Consider the following 23,708-nt stretch of genomic DNA (forward strand, 5'->3'; position numbering starts at 1 on the left):
AGCTGGAGGTAGGCATGGGAAATGGCACTACATGAGATATCAGGAGGGAGTGAATGAGGAAATTAAATGCTCAATGGATCCCTGTAGGATGTTTGCTCTTATTTCTGAGTCCCTGGGCATAACATGTTCTGTTTCAATTGGAGTAGTAAACAGTAAGGTCAGAGGAGATGCGACTGGGATCTCTGTGCTCGTCCTGTCTGGTCAATATCATTTTCACAGTGCAATATCAAGTGCAATATACATCCAAATCCAGCTTTCCCTAATGTTCTATTGAGAAGGGATCAGCTGGAGGAAACTCGTGCTCCTCTGGCATCTAAAATAATCTGGGCTGAAACAGAAAATGTTCTGCCAATCCCAGTTGCTAAACTACCTGTGGATTGAGAACTGATCCAAAGTGTCACAACCAGTTGGCTCTGACACTTCTGCTAGACAAAGTATTTTCTTCCTTAAGATGGACTATACTGATGCCACTTTTGAAGTGCTCCTGTGCATCCCTCCATACTGATCAGAGAGGTTCTGTCCTCAAGTCCCTTAAACACCAGAGATTTTCAATGGCAAATGAGTGATGATTAGGCGTTACCCTAAAGGATAAAGACAGTGAGGCCACGGGGATGTTCTGGCTAAAAGACTTCTGTTCTTGAGAGTGATGGATGGGATTTTGCAGCAAGGATGGGTTATCCAAGGGTAATGCAGCCAGAGGGGTCAATACACCAACAGTTGCTTTTTCTTTCTAATGGTAGAGGAAACAAAGATGAATAATTGTAAGGTGTGAGGGTAACATTCCTTTTTTACAGTGGTGGTTAGGTGAAAAAGCAACATTTCTCCTTAAGCTCATTTTAAAGCTGTTATGTGATCATAAAAAAATGAGGAGCTGGGGAAACTTCAAATAGGTGAACAGGAAAAGAAAGTGCCCAAATGGCAAACATCTGTCTTCGTCTATCTCTGCCTGTCTGTGCTTGAAATCTTGATAGCTGGGCTCAGGAAAGAACATTTAACTCAGCGGCTAACAAAGTACAAACAAGTATTCCTCACAGCACTCCTTTTGAGACAACAATTATTGTCCCAAATCACAAATATTGGACCTACAGTAGAGAAGTCAAAATCATTTAGCGAGCAGATTCAATGTCTGAGCTGGGACCAGGATCTTGGCTTTCCAAACTCCTTTTTGGCTCTCTAGTCACCGAGGACTGTAAAGAATAAAATATGAAGGCATACCTGCAAGAACGTGCAGTTTCGCTGATCGTTTCCAAAGCAATTGTGCCTATCAGCTCCTTAACATAAAAACCCCCCTCACCTCTCTACTCAACCCCAAAACAAAGAACAATCTTTTATGTCGGTATAACCACATCAGTGTTCACTTTCGCCCCTCGAATACCTGCCCAGCTAACAGCCGAGCGCCGCGCCGTGCCCCCGCGGCTGCTCATCAGAGGGGAGACATGGCAGCGGTGCAGCCCGGGGATGCACAGCGATACGGCTGCGGAGCCTACAGGGGTAGGGAATAAAACAAAAATTCCCTCTGGCCCCCGCGGGGTGTCCGTGCCCGCACCTGTGCCCGGCGCGCCCCGCCCGGAGCGGCCGCGCCCCGCAGAGGGGCTGCCCCGGCTGCGGGGGGCGCCGCAGCCTCCCCGGCCGGCGCCCGGCCTGGCTCAGGAAGTGCCGGCAGGGAAGCGGCGGGGGCGGCCGCCGGGGGCCGGGCCGGGCTGTCAGCGCGGCGAGGGGCAGCGGCGGCGGCGGGGGGAGCGGAGCGGAGCGGAGCAGGTCGGAACAATAGCGGGTGGAGGGGAGGGGGCCGGCGGCGGCGGGGCTCGGCACCGGCACCCCGCCCCGGCCGCACCGCCCAGCGCAGCCCGGGGGCAGCGCAGCCCAGCCCCGGGGCAGCCGCCCCGCAGGCACCGCGGAAGGGATGATCCGAGTGGCGCTCGGTTGGGCTCGCAGCTGAACGCGCCTCCATCCCTCCCTCCCTCCTCTTCTCCCTCCCTCTTTTTCTCTCTCTCTCTCTCGGCTCTCCTCCTCCCTAACTCACTGGATATTACCAGCCGCCGGGCTCGCCGCCGCCTCTCCCCCAGCCATGAATCCCGCTGAAGGGGCGGCGGAGGAAGGCGCTGTCCCTGACTCCGAGGTGGATGCTTTCTTCCGAACAGGTAGGGGAGCCGCGGGGAAGGGGCCAGGGCAGAGCCGGGCCCTGCCTCCGCCGCGGGATGCGGGGCTTGCGGTTGCGGCGCGGGCACCGCCAGCAGCGGAGCCGCGGGGAGGGGAGAAGAGGGGATGGAGGGGGTCCCCGCCTGCCTCCTCGCTTTGTCCGCCGCAGCCCCTCGATGTGCCCGTGCCCCCGTCTCCCCTCCCGCCCCTGGGAGGATGCTACCGCGGGGCTGCGCTCCCACAGCCTCGGGAGAGGACCGGCCAAGCCCCCGCCCCAAGCAGGCACAAAAGCCCCGCGGGGATGCTCGGGGAGAGCTGTCGCGTCGTTACCTCCGCGGGAAGCAGTGCCGGCTGGGCCCCGCCGGGCCCCCGCCCCGGGCGGCGGCGGCCACCCGGGTACCGGCTGGTATTTGGAAGCGGAGCTGGCTGCCTGCCCCGCTCCAGCCGGGCGAAGCGCCGGGCGCTACCCGTGCCGCCCTCGGGTGGGCAGTGAGTGAGCGCAGAGGCGCCCTGGGCAGCGCTCGCTTGCAGCCCCGCTGCCGAGCGGGGATGCTGACCTCGCGTAGACGGGCTCGCTAAGTAGCTCAGGGCTGGGTGAGAGCCCTGTGTTTCACTCTCCCGACTCAGAGGATGCTGAAGTGTAGCCAAAGTGTAGCTGGACTACAGTAAAGCGTAGGAAGCCTTTGCTAATGAAGCAGTGGCTAATTAAATTTTGTGGGCAATAGGTACGTGCTGGGGTCCTCATTGCATCAGTCGTTTGTGAGGTGGTGTTTGTGTGGGAGCCCCCGGCTCTGAAACACGGCTTTGCACAGGATGAGCATCTCAACTGAAGCAACTTGTGGTCTGTATGACACACCCCCCGTTCTCCGTCGCTCCCTCCCCCATCAAAATCTTATGAAAGTTTTATAATCTTCTTGGTAGATTTTTAATTAAAAATTGTAAAGGATTAAGTGCTTGTTTCATAATGGGATTGACCCTTTTGGGATAGGACTGATAGTGCCACAGCTGTTTGTCAAGACTACTTTTCAGCTGTTTTCCTTCTTCTACCTGCTCATTAGCTACACACAATGCTTTGAGCTCCAGTTACAAAAAAGCGATTATGTAATCACCAAAACTTTAAAGAAGTAAAATCCTGAAGGCTTGCAGCAGCTCCCTGCTGTGGTAGACTGCACCCCATTTATGTGAAAACCCTTTGATCTAGAGAAATATAATAAGGTCTGGCTGTGTGTATCTTATGATCCACAAGTCATTAAGCCATAGGGTATTTGCCTGTTGATAGCCTACCTGGTTACAAGATAATTTCCTAAGTCTCAACAATGACAGATTTGTTAGAAAAAAGAAAACAACCCACCAATTTTTCTTTTAAGAGGAGCGTGTTAATTAAGGTTCCCCCCTACCTTTTCACTCTGTCCCCTCCTTCACCCAAAGCTGAATCATTTCTCTATGACACTGCCTTCTCAACGTAAGCACGTTAGCAGAATTGAATTTGGAGAGAGTCAAATCTGTCTAGCTTATATAAAAAAGTATTCCTAAACGAAGGAAAAGCACAGGGAGCCATGTGACTAGACATTTCTCCCAAGCTGCCTCCTTCACTTTAAATTTCACCTCTAGGTCCATGAATACACTTGCAACCTGCATTTTACATTTAGCCCAGAGATTTCAGAGAGTCTCCTAAGACTTCTGCTTCTTGAGAAAACAAAATCACAGGAACCTGGGCTTGGGAGAGGTGCCTCGGTCCTATCCTTGCACTGAAGCATGTATGCATGGGCCGTCCCTGATGGCTGTCTGTTTCACCTTAAGCTTCGTCAAAGAAGATGGCAAAATTCTCGTTTCTGCATCCTTATATAGCACCTTGTGTCCAAAATGATGATGTGGAAAAAATCCCCCAGACTATTAGTAATTAATTTTGGCTGTCTGCTGGCAACATCCCTGAGAAATGGGGAAAGCTCGAGCACAGGTGTGGCTTGTGTGAAATCGGTATTGGTTCTCTGTGTTGTTTGGGGCCCCGTCACTTGTGGGTTTGCACAACGGCACTGCTGTTGTGGCTGTGTGAAGTTTGGTTTAGTGGATGGTGGAGAAAACAGCTGATGTGGGGCTTGGAATAACAATTGTGGCCAGGACACAACTGACTCCCCCACCTCTCAGGCTTACGATAGCAATCCTGTCTGAGTAAGGACTGTGAGATGGGGTCTGATTTGTAATAGCTACAGAGACCTGCGTTGACTTAGCATGCTTTTTCCTTTGATACTAGATATTTTTTTTCTTCTGTACCTTGTCCTGACTTGTGTTCTGGATTTTTAAAGCATAACCGTTGTCTTACATGCTCACATCAAATAAAAAAATGAATGTATATGGTTTAAAGATTAGCTCCTCTGATAACCCAAGCTTATACTAAACAACCTAAACTCTTCCGAAATTCACAGTTACCACATGGAAGAACATGAACTCATCATTTGTTAAAAAAACTGAGTCGAAACAGCTAAGCCTCTCCGAGGCTTTTAGCAACCAGCTGGGCTTTGCACTGAGCCGGGAGGATCGATAGGCTGCTCTCTGCTACCGGCAGAGGAGGCTGATGCTGGGAGTGGCGCCGCTCACAGAGCAGCTCCCCCAGCAGCACCCAAACACTCGAGGTACCCGTTCCTTATCAGCAGAGACACCTGAGATAGCAGCTTTCTGAGCTGTACCTGGAAAGGCAATCTGAGAAATTAACATGAAGTAATAAAGGAATGTCTGTTCTGGTGCTTACACTGATGAGAACTAGGAATGACTTTTAAGAAAAGGGTGGATATAACAACTGTGTGGTTGATGCTAGCAGTCAGTTAAAACCTCCCTAGAGTCAGGCAGGAAAGGGACTATTCTAATTTTCATCATCTGATATATGCAGTGAGAAATTCAGGAATTCTCTTTTAGAGAATCAATACCATGTAATTGGGATAAAAATTAACAGGCAGAGGGACACGAAGGGCAGAAATTACTATTGCTGTCTCCAGCTCTGATTTCTGGGATAACACCATCTGCTGAGTTGTAGCAGCAATTCCTGCATGACGTCTATCACTGCTGTTTGAATAAAACCCCACATCTATGCCTAGGTATGCCTTACCAAGTTTCTTAAGTCTTTTTTTTTTTTTTTTTTTTTTTTTTTGACAGGTAAAATATGACCAGGTTCTCTGGAACTCTTACTAGTCTGTATTAAATGTGTACTGAAACTTCTTTATTGTTTGGAATGGAATCCAAATACGTACAGTTTCAAACATAAAAGTAAGTCACTTTCAAAGGTACAAATAAGAGATATCCCTTGGATACAGACACAGAGAGAAAGCTTTAACTTCAGATGTAGAGAGAAAACTTTAGCTTTCTGCTTAAGTTGCAGTAATTTCTGCAGTGTATTTTGGATACAGGGGTTAAACACATAAGGAAATTCTTTACCAAAAATTTAAATATTTATAGAAGTCAGTGACAGAACAGTTTAGCAAACTACCAATTACTAGCAGAAGTAGTCGTCAATATTTCTCATGTGCTATCAGATTTTATTTTCTAATTTATTTTTCTGGCATTTAACTATAACATTGATTGTGTCTGATATGAAGATGCTGACTTTGTCATTGATACTTCCTGTGAGTGAGTTGAAAACTGACATTATTCCATCTCCTTTGGATGCAATGAATTATTCTGTTTGCTCTCTGCTTTTCAGCCAGCTATACTTCTAATGTTGTTCATTTGTGCACAAGTGACTGGCAGTTCTGCTATTAAATAACTTTAAAATGATTGGCATTGGCCAGGCTGTTTGATCAAAAGATGTGCTTGAAATGATGTCAGCAGAGAAGTGCTCCTCAAGGTTGATGGACTCAAGTGTCTCCTTGTAGAGCAGGTAAATTGATTCAATTGAGTTGTCACTGGGGTGAGGTGTTCGTGTGATGCCTGGCTTCCTTTCCTTGAGACTTTATAATTCATAAGGCCTGGTCTGGTAATGTGTGCTGTTAAAGGAGGCTCTGTTGCAGAAAAGACTGTCAGGTCTGTCCTACCATTTGGAAAGCTCTTGTCTTCTTCGAAGTGATTCTTTTAATCAAAATCTGTACCACTCTCTGGAGGCTTTGACCTCTGACCCTGTCAGGAATATGAGTTTTGTTGTTTTCTTTCTTTATTATCTAATGTAGGTGGGTTTTATTCTTTCATGTGATTGATGTGAGGGAGGAGTTGCTGGTTTACTATGGATGGGAACCCAGTTCCCTCCAAGCCTCCCCAGTGCATGGGGAAGGCTGTGTGCCTCTGCCCTCTGCTTGTCCCATCTCCTCCACCTCAGGATTCTGATGCAGATCTGCTAGTTCAGGAATTTTCATGTAGACATGGGAAAGGCATGGACATAGGTCTTGGTGGGAAAGACTGCCCTCTTCCCTCTCTTGCCATGTAGATGCTGCTAAGAAGTGGGGCAGAAACTGCTGGATTGTGGGGTCTTGTGTCAAAAAAGAAGGATCTATTTTTGTCTGATGCTGGAAGGGAACAATTTAAATGAATGATTTATGTTCAGAGAAGTATTTCTTTCCCATACTGCATCCTTCCTTCTCATGCAGCAGAAGTATATACAGGCAACAGGGATGATATCTGATAGTTATTTATAATGTTTTTATTCTGGATGAGATTGCATTCTGTTTTAGGACAATTGGAAGATACTTATTCTATGTGATATTAATTCAATTAATACTGGACGTAATTTCTTCCAGAGGAAGGGGCCTTTCTCACACAAACTTCTGGTCAGAACTCATCTGTACTGAGATTCATGATACTTGATTTCCAAGTCAAGATACAATAGGGAATATAAGCATAAAACATAGACATTAGTAAAATGCACAGGCACTGTAATAAGGCTTGATATGGCACCAACAGAAGTTATGGGGCAGAACCTGTTGCCTACACTGTGTTTTTGGGTTGGAACTCTGAAAGAAGAAAAGTGTAATCCTGAAGTCACCACAAAAGAGGAGTCTTCCTAGTACTTGTGTAGACCATTTTACTTGTGGACTTAGATGATCACGTGAGTCTTGGAATGATGGGTGAGTTGGATACAAGTGAGCATCCAATCTGGCCAGGCAAATATAACTATCACTCTTTCCTACCACCTGCCTCCCATCGTGTATTTTATCAAGTCTCGTTATAATAACCTGCTGGGGAAACATGAGGTTTTAAAAATGGGAGTGGCTTTGATGAGTTTGGTGGGTTTTCTTTGCTGTAATTTCCAGGCACACCCCCATGTTAAAAGCCTTTTAGGGAGTCTTCTGGCTGCACAGGTGCTCTGGGCCTCTTGAAGGTTGGGAATGAAGTATTCTGTTGTTTCAGCTGCTGTGACCTTATGGTCTCTGGAAAGGCTGATTATGGATGTAGAGCAGCTTTATTGCTCCGTGGTGACATGTACCATACAGTACCCAGTGGTATTTTAAGTACTTCATAGTTACATCAAAGAAAATACTTATGGAGTATTAGGCCTTATAAACCCATAGTGCTGTGCCTTTTACTGCTGGAACTTAAAGTCATGAAACGACTTAGAGGTATTTGTGCTTTTGTTTGATTTGGAATGGTGTCCTGCTTTTAATATTTCTTTGGATAAACAACTCCCGTTTTACAGCCTCGCATGGCTCACGCACCCTGTGTTTAACTGAAGGGACTCTGCCACTTGGGGAATTTTGCCTAGAGAATCTGGCAAGAATAACAGGGAGTATTCCAATACACGTTTTGCAAAAGAAAGCTGGATATGAAAAGAGAAGTCAAATATGATTGTCTGAATGGAGAGTCTTAAAGTGTAGAGGACTGTAAAAAAAAGAAGTCATAATATTTTGAATTATTTCTTTCCCACTCGCTTCTAGGATGGATTGTGTTACTGCTGTACAGATCCAGAGAACTTCAGAGGAATTGCTTGGGAGTTGTCACAGATGTAACCGAAAACAGAACTTGGCCCAAGCACCGCAGTGGCAATCGTAAATCTAGGTTTAAGTCAGTCACCTGTGTGATATGTGGCCTGCAGTGTGTTGAAATGGGATTTAGAGCATTTCGTGCTAGGAATAGAGTAATATTTCAGCAAAATATCTAAGTTTTCATGTAATATTTCATATTTGGTTCAGAATGATCCTTGTATTTGAATCCAGGGCAAAGACTTTCCTCTGTTTATAAGTCATTGTGAAAGTCATTAACCCATGTGATTACTGTGGATTCACACTAGTTTCAGTTGTTTCTCATTTATTTTATTTTGAACTATTCAGTGAACATTCGAAGTGATATATTGAAACTATGTATGTTCACTGCTGAAGTGTTAAATATAATTTAAAACATTTGTTGAAGTTAAAGTAGTTTCTGTTACTTAATCAAGGGCTTAGAAGATTATTTTATTTCTACTCTTAAATATAAATATTCATTTTGTTTGCTCATTTTTTTAAATTAAAAGTTTCTTTAATGCAAAGTTTTCTTTAATGAGTGACTGGAATAAATAGTGGTTTATTGGGGTACTTTGTCTCTTATCAATGTGTGGCTTTCTTACTAAAGTCTAGGAGTGTTTTTTCATTCTTTCAAATTGCACAAAATGAAAACATTCAGGTACATAGGTTTAATTTGTTGCACTTCCACTTCAAGGCAACAAATTACCTTCAAAACTAAAAATGAAATTCCTTTTTTAGTAACCCTAATTATATGAACCAGCATTTCAGTTTCACTGATGGAACAAAACTACCATAATTAGGCGGACTGTAGTTTTTAGTGTAAGGTCACATCATGCTTTGCTGAGAATAATAAGAGGAAATGATCTTCAATTTAACATCTTGGTGACTGGCAGACCAGCTGCTCTGGTCATTTCTTTTAGTAAAGTGGCCTTGGGAAAAAGGCTGAATGTATGTTTGTGAGAGAAATTAAATTAACCTCGTTACATAATTAGTATCCATGTAGACATGGTGGGGTTTTCAGGTTTTTAAAATACTTTCTTTGGGTGGAGGGGGGTAGTTTTGGTGTGTGGAGATAGCTGTGTCAAAGTCATAGAAGACATGCCTTGTTTTTAAAATGATGATAATAATAAAAATATAACAAGGAGAGATCTGCTCTCTTCTGGGGGTTGTGACTCCTTCTTTGCCAGGTGACTGCTTGGTGAAGCAGTAAAGGCAGCAGGTCAGGCATACTCCAGTGCAACCGCCATAGAAAGGGCGGTCATTGGCCCGGGTAGGTTTGTTACCTGAAATCAGAAAATATCTATATCTCTCTATATATGTGTATATGTCAAAAAGTGCTTTGTATAGGTTCCCCGGTAATATCGGTGCTGCTGGCATGGTTCCTGGCTCCTGGAGTGTACCCTGGTGCTCCCGCTGTTTTAGTGGCAACTGGCAGCCTACTTTGGGAGCAGCATCGTCAGCTGGAAACAATAGTGTCTGATTCTTGTTTGTCAGCAGGGACAATAGCCCCGCTGATGGGCTGCGGTGCAGGAGAGGGGCCTTCCTTTGTATGGCAGTGCGGGCATGGCAGATGGCTAATTGGACATGATAAACCACGGGGGCAATGGGGGAGAAAAAGGAGACCTGCAGGGATTAGCGGCTTGTATCCCCCGCACTACAGAAAAAATGTATTTTAAAGATGTCATCAACTTTAGTGCTTTGCCATGAATATATCATTCAGTAATGAAGAAGGAGGACATCCTAACGAAAGTCTTTTCTCGGTTGATGTGAAGTCTGCTTTATTAACTGTGAACAAATCCTGTTACTGTATGGGAAGGTAGGTGAATGCATGGCCCCCAAAGGCACTGGCATGGCACTTAGGAAAATTAGCAGTGCATATTTTTCATAGGTCTTGTAAGTCAATGTCAGACTGTTATGCCAAACAGCATCCAAGCTGAACACAAAGGGCTTTACCAGCTGTGTTTGTCAGGAGTGGAAAGTTATGATCTACCATATCTTGACTTGATAAGAAGAGATACTCAGTGTCGGAGCACTGAAAAGCTAAGCTGATTATCAAAGATAGAATTTATTTATTTAAATATATTTTCTTGGTCTTATTAGAATATGTTCTATAAAGCCAAAGCCTGAGACTCTTGTGCAAACAAACTTTTGCTTATTTAAAACAGTTTAACGAAAAACAGAACTAAAGCCTCAAGGTTAGGTCTGTAAAAATGATCAGAGGAGTTGGACACCTGTCCTATGAGGAAAGGCTGAGAGAAGGCTCAGAAAAGGATCAGTTACAATAAGATAGGAAGCATAATTTTTAAAGTAAAAGAGAGTAGGTTCAGAGAAGAGATAAGGAAGAATTTTTTTTTACAATGAGGATGATAAAACCCTTGAACCTTGCCCAGAGAAGTTGTGGATGCTCCATCCCTGAAAGCCTAGATGGGATTCTGAGTAACTTGAGGCAGTGGAAGATGTCTCTACCTGTGGCAGGATTGCTGGACTAGATGACCTTTAAAGGGCCCTTTCAATCCAAACTCTTCTCTGATTCTAAAGTATCCCAGGTAGTATTTGGTATGAGATGTGTAGGCTTAGCTGATGGCTTCAGTGGCTTCAGTCTGTGGGCTGTGAGCCCAAAGCTGTGTCCACAGCCTGGCAGCAGAAATCAGAAGTTCCTCCTAATAAATTGGATGAATTTTAGTTCCTTTTTTCCTCTTGCTGCCCCCTTCCCTCTTCCCAGCCAGTTAAGCAACTTTGGGAGTAACTCCACAGAGAAGCTATAAGATGTAAGGCTGAAAGGGGGGTCACAAGCATTGGTGGCTGCTGCAGTGAACAGCAGTCAAGTCATTGCTCGCTATAATTCCCTGTTCTGTAAAATGGTATCAAGTGCCTAGAATACTTTGCTATTTTAGTGTCTCCCATAATAATAATGTTATGGCATATAACAGATACATTTAAATTGTAGTAAAAATAAATCTGTGAGAGGTTAAAAATAATAGCCAGCAAGAAATATGCAGTTCTCTGTGGAAGCAGATTTACTTTCTATAGAAATATCTGGACTGTGTTTCTCTTCCACTGTTTAGTATTGTCTTTTCCCACAGGACAAGTTTAGTAGAGACTCCAGATGAAAACTTTCAGTGAGTTGCCTTTGGTTTTCAGCAGGACATTCAAGTGCTGTACCTGTCAGTCTGCACAGCTTTTGAAGCTGTAGGTGCTTGAGAATATTCAAAAGATTGTGAGTGAATGAAATAAAACTTCCAATTGGACTGTCCTCCTGTAGGACCTATGATATTGTCATAATTCTGTGATGGTTCTCTACCAGGGTTTATTATTTGTATTGCTGTCTCAGTCACTGATTAGTTCCCTCTGAAGCAGATCCTGCATGAAGACTGAACAAAAAGATGATCCTTGCCATTGAGTGCTTATGATAAAAGCTGTCAAGTAGACTGTGATTTCATTTAACCAAAGATTAATGTTTTGCTTTTGTTTTTAAAAACGTCTGAAGGGCAAGTCTGAGGAGATACAGAGTCAAGCACTCTGTGCAGGCCAGAAGAAATGGCTGAGAATAAGGTACAAGCAGAAAGGGAAGAAATGAGAAAACTGTAGGGAAAGCATGGAAGAATGCCATAAAGTTACCTAACAGAGCACTTCAGAACTGGAGGGCACTTGGCTGAGAAAGGGATCACAGCCTGCATCCTCTGTGGAAGGGAAGCAGATGATGTCAGTGTGAGGAAGGTCAGAAGCCAAAGGAAATCACGGGAATGAGACAATAAGAGGTTTGATTGGAGTTGTAGCTTTTGGGATAGAAAGCCAAAGGTAGGTTTTCTGACACACTTTTTTTCTGAGAAAAAGCAGCAAGATTACTGGGTGAAAGAAAGGAACAGGCAAAGCCTGTGCATGTTCCGTGCTCAGACTGGGTAAGGCAGCAGTAAGAACTATGACAAAGCACAAGAAAAGTAGCAAGGTTTTCTCTTTTAGATGTTGCTCACCATTGGAGACTGTTATTATCACACTGCAGTCTTTTAATAGGGGTGCACCAGATGCCTGCCTTGCTTCAGTGCTGTGAAGAGAAGGCATTTCCATATGAAGTAAAGACACAGAGCCAAAATCCTTGTGTGTTCTCCTTCATGTTTAATGTCTCTTGTTCACAGAAACATGTCATGGAGAGCCGACCTCCTTGCATCTGACTGCCACTCTGTTCGCAGCAATTTAACTTTCCTCCTCTGCTTTTCTGTGCCGAGGCAGAGAGTTCAGGAGTGATGCTAATTGAGTCAGTCTGAGGCATTCAGATAAATTTAGTCCGAAGGAGAAAGTCAGACTTACTGGGTAAATAGTAATGATCTTGTGAGCTTCGAGGACTTAGGTGTAAGGTGTGCGAATCTCCTGTTAACAGCTTGCTCCTATTCAACTCAGTCCTGCTTGAAAGTTAGCTGGACTGTTAAATAGGTCAGCTATCTCTGTTGCAGATTCCTGCTAGTCTGTAATCTGTCTGCTGCTTCAGGTTATTTGTCAAATCCCTCATGAGACTGTCTTGAACTATTTGAGCCAGGAGAAAGTTTTTAAGTGTGTCTCTGATGCTAAAACTGGAGGGGAAACTGTTGATTGGATGAGCTTAAATCAATTGAAACTGATCCATGTGGTAATATGAGTTTGTAAAAATGACACTTCCCAGCATATAAGTCCTCATAATAGGAAAAGAATTTTTCTTTCTAAAGCTGATTGTCTTCATCATTGAGCTGTGCAGTAAGGTGTTACTGGCAGCTTAGACCTGGTTGCTGTGATTGGGGTTGATTTCAGTGTTTGTTCCAGCTTCAGCTCCATCATGATGTTTCAGCCTGGGGGCCTTATGATGCTCATTTGCAATAGTTCAAACCCAATGACTGGTAGGTTCTTTCTCGGGTAGACAAAGGGCAAGTTTCTACAGTATCCACCTCCATAATCAAGAAGTGCTTGACACACAACAGGATGAACAATAATTTCTTTGCTTGGCTCAGACATCCTCAGGTCCTCTTGGTGTGCAGTGGTAACGTGGTAACAGTAATTAGAAATAATACACAGAATTAGTACTTAGCATTAGCATTTCAGAATACTCTTGAGTTTTGTGATCTTTGTGTAAAATAGGGAAGCCTCATGTACCAAAAGGGGAAAATCAGGCACAAAGCTGTAGTAAGTAGTTTCCTTGAGATTGTATTGACTTGGTACCCGTGTTCTTGAGAAACTCATGTCCTGGTGGTGGAGCAAACCCTGACAAACCACTGAATGGCTTCACCTTCTGTTGGCAGGGCATAGGCCAGGAAAAGCACACAAATCCCTTTTTACTGTAGGATTTTCAAAAGTTCATGCTGAAGTGACAGATGAAATCAGATGTGTGAATTCTCATCTCTTCTTTAACCTCTTGGTATGGGTTCCTGTATATGCATGCAGTGACCTGCTACAGATAGGTTGTACTTCTTGGCCTTAGTCCTGGAAATGAGATTAACACACTTGCCTGTGTCCACATCAAGAAGTCAAATGGTCTTAAGATTTTTATGACACTTGGCCCTATTTTTAAATATTCGTAGGTCAGAGCCACAGCTGGTATAAGAAATGGCCCAATGCCAGTGACAGCAGAGGAGCTGCAGTAATTGACACAGGCAGAAATTTTGGCCTGTGCTCAACTGACAGACTAGTGTGGGGATAGGGCTAAAGAAGACTGGTAGCAGAGTAAGGATATTTCCAATTTAATGTTTTAAGTCATCCACATGATTTTGTTCATCACTGTGGTACCTAAATGCTGACAAAATAAAGCACTTGGGCTCTGGGTCCATTCTGCTCATGTTTGGTGAGGTCCCTGTGCCTTTTTGGTAATGAGCGTGCTGCTGTGAAAGTTACATCTATTAAATACTAAATGTAAGGGAAATGTAATGACATGCTATTAAAAAGTTCCACCTACCTAGGAATGCTTTGCTTCCTAGCCCAGGTTTGCTAATATATTTCATATTTCACAGAGATCTCTCCATGAAGAGAGTGCCGTCAGGAGCCATTTACAGCTCTCATCCTGCTTTGTGGTTGTTTACAAGTGCCAGGTTCCTTTTTGCTGCAGTCACCCACTCTACCATAGAGTTTATGCTGGGAATGTCTCCTGTGAGCATATCAGTAAAGTCACATCAGAGCACGTTAGTTACTTGGGGCATGGGAAGGTAGCTCCTGACTGGTTCCATACAATCAATTTTAACAGAGCTGTAACCATAGTATATGATTTCCTTTTCTTGCTCTCATTTTTCCTCCTACATTTTCCTCTTGGACTATATCTAACAAATGTAGAACCTGCATGTTGCTGTTCCAAGAGTTTGCTTAATGTGGCATTGTCCAGGGCAGAATAAATACCTGTGGCCTTCTGAAGAGCACTGATTGATTATTACACATCCCACCTATGTTTGCCCAGTAACATTCTCCGTGTAACATTTGAATGAGACAACTGCAGAGACTTCTAATGAGCTGGTACTCCGAAGAGTAGTTTTTCACACTGACCAACAGAAAGTCACGTTGCATCTTCCTTTGGGAATGTACAAAGGAAAGTTTCCTCTTTGGAAGTTATCTTTAGAGACAGAAGTTATGGGAGGTATAGCACAGGCAGTGTTCACCAGATCACCAGCAATCCTGTCTAATTTCTGTATCAGACAGCACCTAATTATTCTCTCCATTCTCAGGCCTGCTTGTCCTATGTGTCAGCAGTGGAAATTTGCAGATCTTTTGCTGAGGAAAATAAAACTTGTTACATTGCAGTTTCTTGGCTGTCCTGTTTCCCTTCCAGCACTGGAAGTCTGAGGTTAGGGCTGTCATCTTTTATGAAATATTATTATGCTTATTTTTACTATCTAAAAAAATTATTTAAAAATCCTCTATGACCAAAGATTTTATGCAAGAGTTTACATAAGATTCATCCTTAATTTCGTTATAGAGTTACAGATACAGGTACTATATTAAGACCTTAACATACCAAACATCCAGACCTCTCAACTACAGTGAATGAAATTTGAACAGCCTTGATCCAGAAAGCAGAGGCTGTTGCAGCATCATTCTGAGGTCCTTGCACAGCTCCTCTTAACATCAGTGGCACAGGAGCTTTACTGTGGGATTTTGGCAGGCACCAGCCTGGGCTTGTACTTCCTTGTAGGAGGCATGCAGCATGTAGGAGTGAATAGAAACCTTGTATTCAGTCTCTTGAAACTGTCTCAGGATTTCTGTTGTATAATTCAACAAAATATTTCAATTGTGCTGAAGTGACTTGAGTTTACTCTGAGTCCAGGAACAAATAGAAAGCTGTAATGGATGGTTTTGGATTAGGTATTGATGCTCAAGAAAGCTAAGTGGCATACTTTTACACATGGATAAATAAATGAATATGTTAATTTGTAAGTTTAGAACTTATCATGGAGGTTTTTATCATACTGAGTCCTGCTGAGACTCTGCTGACAAATGGGATTTTTAGATAGAAAGCCTCCATGGATGAGTAGGTGCTAATGGCTCTGTTGTTGGCACCCCTCCATTTGAGCCCCTAAGTGGCACTTAGATATTAGAAGTGCACTTTTTTTTAAGTTAAGGCTTTTGAGGTTCATGGTTTTGAAGCTGTTGGTGCAACTAAGGCATTCCCTGAGCAATTTCTGGAAAGGAAGGCTTAATTTCTGTGTCTTGCCCAGATTCCTCTTGGGGGTAGCTATATTCTTCTCTTGCTTTTCCACATTTCTACTGTGTGGTTATGTTTTACAGTGCTGGTGTGCATGAGTAGTTGCTGAATTCGACTGCATTAATTGCTGCATTTTCGTTTTGAGAGGTGATTTGTATGTATGACTCTTCCATAGGGTTTCAGTGTGAAGATCATATTCTTAGCACCTCTGCTTGTCTTTGCACAACGTCCCTTGCTTTAGTGAAGGTAAAATAAACACAGTCTCTGGCAGCCGTGTCAGGAACAGCGCATGCAGACACTGTGTCCAGGCACCCCATCCTTCCCGGCCGCGACCAGAGCTGTCCGGGAACACACGGGCTTCCCCTGCGTCACGCCCCAGCCTCTGTGCCTAAAGGAAACCTCCTCGGGTCTTCAGCTCTTCCTGTCCAGCTGCACATGGCTCCAGCACGTCACAGCTCATTGTTTCACATCTCAAAGTGTGCCGCGCTCTGCAGCACGAGACGAGCTGGAAAATGTTAGTTTACTACAATGTTATTGTTGTTAAAGAACTCAATAAATGGTTAAGCACCCGGTGTTGGTCACACAGAGCTTCCCTACTTACACTGCTTGATAAGAGGCTTGTGAGAGAACACCTGCTATGAAAAGGGGAAAGGCAGGCACTGATTGTCTCCAGCATCCCAAATCAATGAGCGCTTTTTCTGGTGCTGACTGGAATTGAGTTCCCAATGTCTCAACTCTCTCCCGCTGTTTTGTGTGTCATGTTCTTATAGGGTTAAATTAGGATGCATCAGCCAAATTTCAAGCTCTTCTGACAAGAGCTCTTGGGCTTCTGCATCTGTAACTTTCCCGAGGCTCCCCAAGGAGAAATCTGGCATGCTTTATCTGACAGACAGCTCAATTGATACTTCTAAAGGTTTACTTTCCTGCACTGATGTCAGTGCACCTAGGTGCAGCCAGAAACGTTCATCCTAAAGTTGTGGGTATCCCCAAGTTCTACTGACAATAATTTTATTACATTTGCAAGAGAAATGCCTCAGCAGTAGGGCAGTAAGTGGACATAAAGTGGTAAGGAGTGCAGCATCCTCGTAAGGTGAAACAGTTGCACCTTTTTGGGTGGGAACCATAATTTGGAGAGGGGAATCCAGGCTTCTAGTTTTACACATCTCACCTCTTCTGATTTATGCCAGACCAGAAGGTTCCTCCGTTATTCTTGTTCATCTTAAATATTAGTTATTCCCTTGCTGTGAAAACAGATCCATTGCAGAACAAGGATTTTTTTTTTTTTTTTTGCCTGAGAGTAATGCTAAGAGAAAAGATTGCTGCTGTGCAAAGTAAAGCTCTTGGTGTTCTTGTTCTGTGTTCCTCTTGTCATCATTAAAGCTTCTTCTGTTAGACCGTGAGCAGCCCACATCATCACCGGCTTTCCCTGCTGCTGGATCCTGCAGTGAGACAGTAATCCTGCATTTACCATCACAGTGTTTTCACATACAGTGTGATTTTACAAATCTGATATTATGTTTCTCTGCAGGAACAAGAGCAACAAGCAGCCAGCTAAACAGCAGTGTTAGCAGAAGCAAACAAGTATCATGCCATCTGACAGTGCTGGACAAACAGCAAGCTGATTTTTACTGTGTAGTACCAAGGTTGTAGATAAGTTTAGAGGATAATGTGAAATTCTGGACACGAAGACCCTACTTCTGCTCTGGCCTACTGGATGACATTAGGCAATTAGTGTTGCTCTGTGCCTCAGTTTCCCTCTGAGAGTTGGGTAATTGGCTGTGAATAAAAAGCCCTATAAAATAATAACACTTAAAGCAGTGCATATAACAGTTACAAACACAGAACACTGTCATCATCTCCACTCTATAAATGTGAGGAACTGAGGCAGAAAATGCTTTGCCAAAAGCTATTGATGTAGCTGGGGCAAGAGTCCTCGTTAGGCCTCTGGAGTGGGGGCTGCCTGCCCAGCCTGCAGGCTTTGTGCTGCTCATGGCCCTCCTGCCACCGAGCACTACAGCCTTGGGGGAATGCACAGGACTTCGGCGTGGGCAACAGATTTAGGCCCATTCCTTTCACTGTTTCTGCTGAGTGAATTGGAAAAGTAATAAAATGTTTTTCATCTAGGAAAAAGATTTTAGAGCCCTCTGTTTTTAACAGTCATCTGCTAAATAGTACAAAGTATATAGGACAGCGTTGTCCTAATTAGTTTTCTGTCAAAATTAACAGCCCTTGAGTTTAGTAGGAATAGATTTAGGCCAATATAGTGTCTTTGAAAGATTCACAGGACTTTTTGAATATGAGTTTGAGGCTTCAACATCATGGAACCTCCTCTGAGCAGAGCTTTACTCTTCATATAAAACATTCTTCCTCCTTAAAAGCCTGCATCTTAGTGTAATTCGAATCCATCTTATTTTAGGGTATATATTTAGTATCCAGCTGATTTTTTCCCTCTAAAGTTCTTGGATGCAAGTCCACTAGGAAATCTCAGCATTGCCAAACCATTTTAAGACATTTGGAACTTCAATTACCTGCTGAACTCTTAAAAAGTAATTTGGTAATGAAAGCAGTGAATGCATTCTGCAGTGTTTAAGGATTGCTTACAGAGATAAAATGGTTTTGGCTGTAGGTCAGATAAATACTTTTATGATGAAGCATATGTGCGACCACTTTTTCTCCTCTTTTGAATGGATCTGAAGATTCTAATCCTTCAGAATATCCCCAAATGAATTTTGGTTTACTAGACCCTGTGTTCTTAAATTAAGAGAAACATTTAGTATTTTGCACCTAAGAAACATCTTTCATCTTGATGTATTTTACAAAGTCAAATATTTCAGTTTAACCAAACTTGTGTGAAACAAAATGTAATTTCCCATTTTAGAGCTACGTTAGCCAGCAGCAGGAAATGATCTGATTCTCAAGTCAGGCTGGTAGCAGAGATTGCTGGGAGATGATATGGGATGGCATGCCTCGGTAAGAAGCTTGATAAAAGTATCAGATAAAAGAAGGGTGCAAAACTGTTTGTCTCACGCTCTGTGCTGCAGATTATGCTTGCATCTGAATCTTTTATGAGTTCTGCCCATGTCTGGGAAGCCAGACAAGGGCTCTGGTGAGTGCAGCCACAACCAGCATAGAGGAAGAGAAAGATCTGAACTGCCTTGCTACCATACAGGTGGCACACTGAGTCCTTGAGGGAGAGAAACTTCTCAGCTCTTGTAGTGTGCTGCCGTTTTAAAATTCATATTTCTGGAGTTGGGTGGCTGAAATAAATACCCACATAGTGCTGGTTTGAGAGATTATCAAATTACTGTGGGATGCTTGTCTTGGTGTGTGGCTATGTAATATTAACAAGTTTCTCCTAGTCACCCAAAATGAAGAATTTAGTTGAAAAATGAAGACCATTAGTACCAAAACTGGGGAGAGAGGGGAGGGGGGAAAGGAGGAGGAGGTTAAATTGTGATAATGGAGTCTGAAGCTGAGTTTCTGAATTTCCTGTGAATCATACCCCGACTTTTTACACTCCATAGTTTATCTGGGACACTGAATGTGGCCTCATTTGCCATTTTTTTTCTCTGCACTGCAGCATCTACAGCTGTGGCCAGATGTGCTACTTGGCTTGCAGCTGAGCTGGGTTCAAAGGCTTTGAACCCAAGCCAGGCTTAAAGTGCCTGGGCACTGTCCCCACTGCTGGAGGTTGGTGTCTGCAAGCGTAGCTGCAAATGTAGTCCTTGTCTAACCTAAATCAGTCAAAATGATCTGGGTTAAAGAAAACCCTCCATGCTTTTAAATAGAAAGCCAACCTGGATCATTTTGACACAACCGGGTTAGGGAGTGACTGTGTAGAGACATAGTGACAGATTGGAGGGGCAGAGCCCAGCTCTGCTGCAGCTGAACCCTGCATGGGACCACAGGCCAAGTAACACTGTTGTGTGACAGTTCAGGAAGCTGCCCTGACTTTTGTCCTGTACAATAGTCTTGTTTGTAGAAAATCATGGAATAGGTTGAGGGAGAGAAATGCAGCTGGTGTTTGCCAGTTTTAGCCTCTGACGGCCAGTTTGCAGCCTGATGCCATCTATTGTAGATGTATGTTCCTGCCCAACGTCCGGGTAATGGCTGGGCTTTCCCTATGGGAGGTTTAGAGCAACTTCAAGGTTCTGCTAAACTGTGCTTGCTTTCCTGGGCTGTAGAAGCTGCTACCCAGGCAGTATTTTCTGTATAATTTCAGTAATTTTCAGATGTTTATGCACACGAGTGACACACGTGAAATCTTGACACAATAGATGCTTTGTGAGTCTTCTCAGCATTCTAAGCATGCTGATAAAGGGCAGATGCAGCTAGACTTTCTGCAGAAACTGAATGAAATCATTCGAGATTTTAGTTCACAGAGGATAGCATGAAAATCTCTTGGGCAAGTTTGTAAGTGTATGTGTTTGACATTGGACTTGACAGTGATCTCATTGATTTCTGCTGGGCTCAGACTCAATTACTTTGGTTTAACATCAGTGCATTTGAGAGCAGAGTTAGGCCTGCTGAAAGTATGGATGCTTTTTCTTTCCTCTTGGGGAATCTTTTGGCAGTGGTTATGCAGGTTATGTCCACATGCTGTGACCTGTCTGCACAAGAAGCCCCCAGTCTGTCACTTGGCTTTAGATATTTCAGATACCTTCAGCTGTCTTCCCAGGAGATGCAATCCCCTTGTTCCCATAGCACACACTGGATGCTGTGGTCCAGCTCCTCGCTAGGGTATTGTGTTCTTGCCATCATGTGACCTGTTCTCTTTCGGTTTCTGGTGGAGGTAGCAATTGGAGACTCCTGGTTTTGTGTGTAGACTAATTCAGGAGAGTCGAGCATCCATTTAAACAAACAGAGGGAGGGAGCCCTGCTTCGGTGAGGTGTGTGGTGCATTGTGAAGAGAGATGGCTGGGCCATTGGATGGGGTGCTCCCCAAACACTGAGGGATTGTCATTGACTTCAGTAGTCCCATCTGGTGCATGTTGCAGGTGTGCTGATGATGGCTTGTGACAGCTTCATGTCCTGTAGCCCTCAGACTTATGACAACCAGGAAGAAAAGACTTTTCCTTGTCAGCAATTATTTCCAAAAGCCTTCACAGCACAATGCAGTGCTTCCTCCAGCTGTCTGAGACGAAGACTTGACCTCTCCTTGTTTCACTTCTTGTGACATTTACTCATAACAAACAGGCCTAGATGTTGCAGTATGTTTTTCTGGGTCATTGAATGCATTGTATGCTTGTCCTTCAAAGAAGAAATACAGCATCTTTCATCTCAGCCCGATAGCTTATTTTTTGTTAGTTTTAATTTTATTGAAATCTTTTAAACCCAGTTATTTTGGAGCCTTGAAGGAGAGCCATGTGAGGCATTTGGACAATACTCTCAGGCACATGGTGTGACTCTTGGGGATAGTGCTGTGCAGGGACGGGAGATAGACTTGATGATCCTTATGGGTCTGTTCCATCTCAGCTTATTCTGTGGTTCTGTCAATGGGCATTATTCATATGGGAGAAATTAATTGATTCATACTAAAAGCACACTTCCTTGTGCACACACTGCCATAGGGCTCTAGCATGAAGCACAGCCATGAGTCCAACCCAGAGGGTCAGCTACATTGCTGTGCAGTCTCTGAGGGGGTGGGGTACAAAATCCTACAGCAGTACTCTGACACCAGTAGGGCTGACCTGTCCCTAAACAGCCTTAGCTCAGGTGGTTGTGTCTGGCAAATCTAGAATTTCTCCTGTATTATGAGCATGTGCTCCCAGCCGAGGCTCTCTGGTCTCCTGTTTGCTGTGTTATATGCAGAAACAAACCTACACGCAGCCTACAGGCTGTGTCCAGCATTTTGGAAACCTCTTTGCATGAATGGCTTATCTGCACATCTGGAAATGAGCTTGATTGACACAAAAACCCAGGAAAATCTGCATCCCAGATGCTTTTGCTATGATTTGGTTGTGTTTTCTGTGAATACTTGGCATTTATAGTACTGTCTGGTCTCCTTCAAATCATATACCTGCCTAGGGGCTAGGACCCTGTGAGCTCATGGCTTGAGCTGGAATTGGCTACCTTCAGCCTTAAACACTACTCTTCTGCAACAAATGTCTTTTATTTGTAGAATTGCAGTCCAATTTCATGGTATGCAGGCTGTTTCACTTACCATTTCACATGCTTTTTCCATGCCATCTCTGCCTTTCAGTGCAGTGGTCTCCACATAATCTAGTCCTGAAAATTTTGGTGGTAACAATAAAAATGTCCATGTTTGTTGATGATTTGAGGAGAAATCTCTTCAGGTTTTCTTGAAAAAAAAAAGAAAACCAGATAATTTGACGTGTTTGGACAAAAACACTAGTAACTGAAAAATTTTGTTTGAAAATTACCCAGAATATTAGAGTAGAAATTATTAGCTAGTAAGTACTGTACATTTTCCAACAAAAATATTACATTATCTTTGAGAGCATAGGGCACTTTGGTTACTTTTCTGAGTCAAAGACATATTTAATATTGAAAAGAAAGTTTTGCTGAAAACTTGTTCAGCCCTGCTCCTCTGACGTGTTCCTTAAGCACCTCCTAAAAAACTATTGTTTGCATGCCCAGTAAACTACCATGTTTTAACAATTTTGTTCAAAATGAGGTCTGATAACATATTAGTAAACAAACAAGCAGGCAAGCCCGTGACCTGCATGTGCCAGAGTTAATGGAGCTGTCAGCTGTGTTCGTGCCATGGTGATTGATGGGTGCTCTGATGGAGTGGCCTCTTCCCTCTCTTTCTGTCTTGTCTGCATGTTAATGCCTCCACTCACTGAATAATGATGCACTTGAATACAGATTTGTCTTATTTTTGTTTCTGAGCGCTGGCAGGGTCAGGGTTATGCCTATGTTTCTCAGAAGCACCTGTCATGCTTCTGGCCAGGAGGAATTTTACCTGGAGATGAGAATGTCCTTGCTTTATGGGAGCACCAACCAGTAAAACCAGTTGCCATGTCATATTTCAGTGAATCTGCAGATTTGACACCAGGGATAGATGAGGTCCTTATTTTGGAATATATAGGATTGCATGGACATACATGGGTATGTCTGGCATTTTGGAGTGGTTTCAGCGTTACAGAGGTGTGTGTTTGAGGGCAGGAGGGGCACAGAACAGGCTGTTGGTGGGCTTCTTGCAGGACTTTCCTCAGGCAGCTTGTGGGGACAGTCCTAGAAGCAGAGTGCAGACAGTCAGATCTGTGCCCATCTTATTCTTGTGTCTGCTCCTGAGCTGACTTGTGGGGACCAGTGGGGACACAACCAGTGCAGTTGTATGTGGTTCCCTTGTGGATGCACTGGCTGAGTTGTACCTTACATTTGTGAAGCTCATGTTAACCATCAGAAGCAATGTTTGACTATGTGGGCATGATTCCTTGTGGAAAGTTGTCCATAAGGGTGATTTATTTTTACCCATGAACCACATATTTCAAACATATAGATTTCCAGTATTTTGTAGAAAGCTTTAAATCCAACAGGTCTCAATGAGTTTTAAATATTGTGTTTCTGTTTTGTTTGTTTCTTGTTTCTGTTGCTAGTTTGGAAAATAGTTAAGAAAGCTTAAACCATCACAACTGCACCCCCCCCCCCCCCAAACCACTCTAATTCTCTACAACTTCCTAGAAGAATGTTGTAGTAACACGGGCATGGGCCAAGACTAGAGATTTAACAGTAAGAAAAGAAGGGGCTTCAGGGACATCTGCCACCAGTATATATGTGATTGATTCAAACACTGCAAAAGACCTTAAGGTATTTGGATCAACTACTGCTGTGTGATTGCAGTGTGTGAGGAGGGTATATGAGAAAGGCAAGATTCTCACTAACAAAACATTGTTCCCCCCATATTTTATACTTAAAAAATAATTTTATTTTGGGTGTCTGATGGGTCAAAGTGGTCCCAGGGCTGCTGTCTTGTGTAGGATGCTTGGAAATCAGTAGACCTTTAGAGTAAGTAATTGTTTCAAGATTGCAAATAC

At 43.6% G+C, this 23,708-nt stretch overlaps 1 protein-coding gene across 14 annotated transcripts in view; it reads left to right on the plus strand.

Annotated features, from left to right (window-relative positions):
- The first annotated feature begins 1,967 nt into the window (after positions 1–1,967).
- KALRN (kalirin RhoGEF kinase) overlaps positions 1,968–23,708 on the plus strand; it is a 465,057-nt gene continuing 443,316 nt past the window's right edge. For 4 of the 14 annotated variants that reach the window (XM_088168297.1, XM_088168298.1, XM_088168306.1 and 1 more), the window contains exon 1: positions 1,970–2,141. In XM_088168297.1, the coding sequence (XP_088024423.1) occupies positions 2,069–2,141 (73 nt within the window). In that variant the 5' untranslated portion in view covers positions 1,970–2,068. Of the gene's footprint in view, positions 2,142–23,708 lie in introns of all 14 variants that reach the window. The other 10 variants (XM_088168302.1, XM_088168303.1, XM_088168296.1 and 7 more) reach the window with 6 other exon arrangements.

This window comes from Sturnus vulgaris, chromosome 7, assembly GCF_052056855.1.
Source record: "Sturnus vulgaris isolate bStuVul1 chromosome 7, bStuVul1.hap1, whole genome shotgun sequence".
NCBI lineage: Eukaryota > Metazoa > Chordata > Aves > Passeriformes > Sturnidae > Sturnus > Sturnus vulgaris.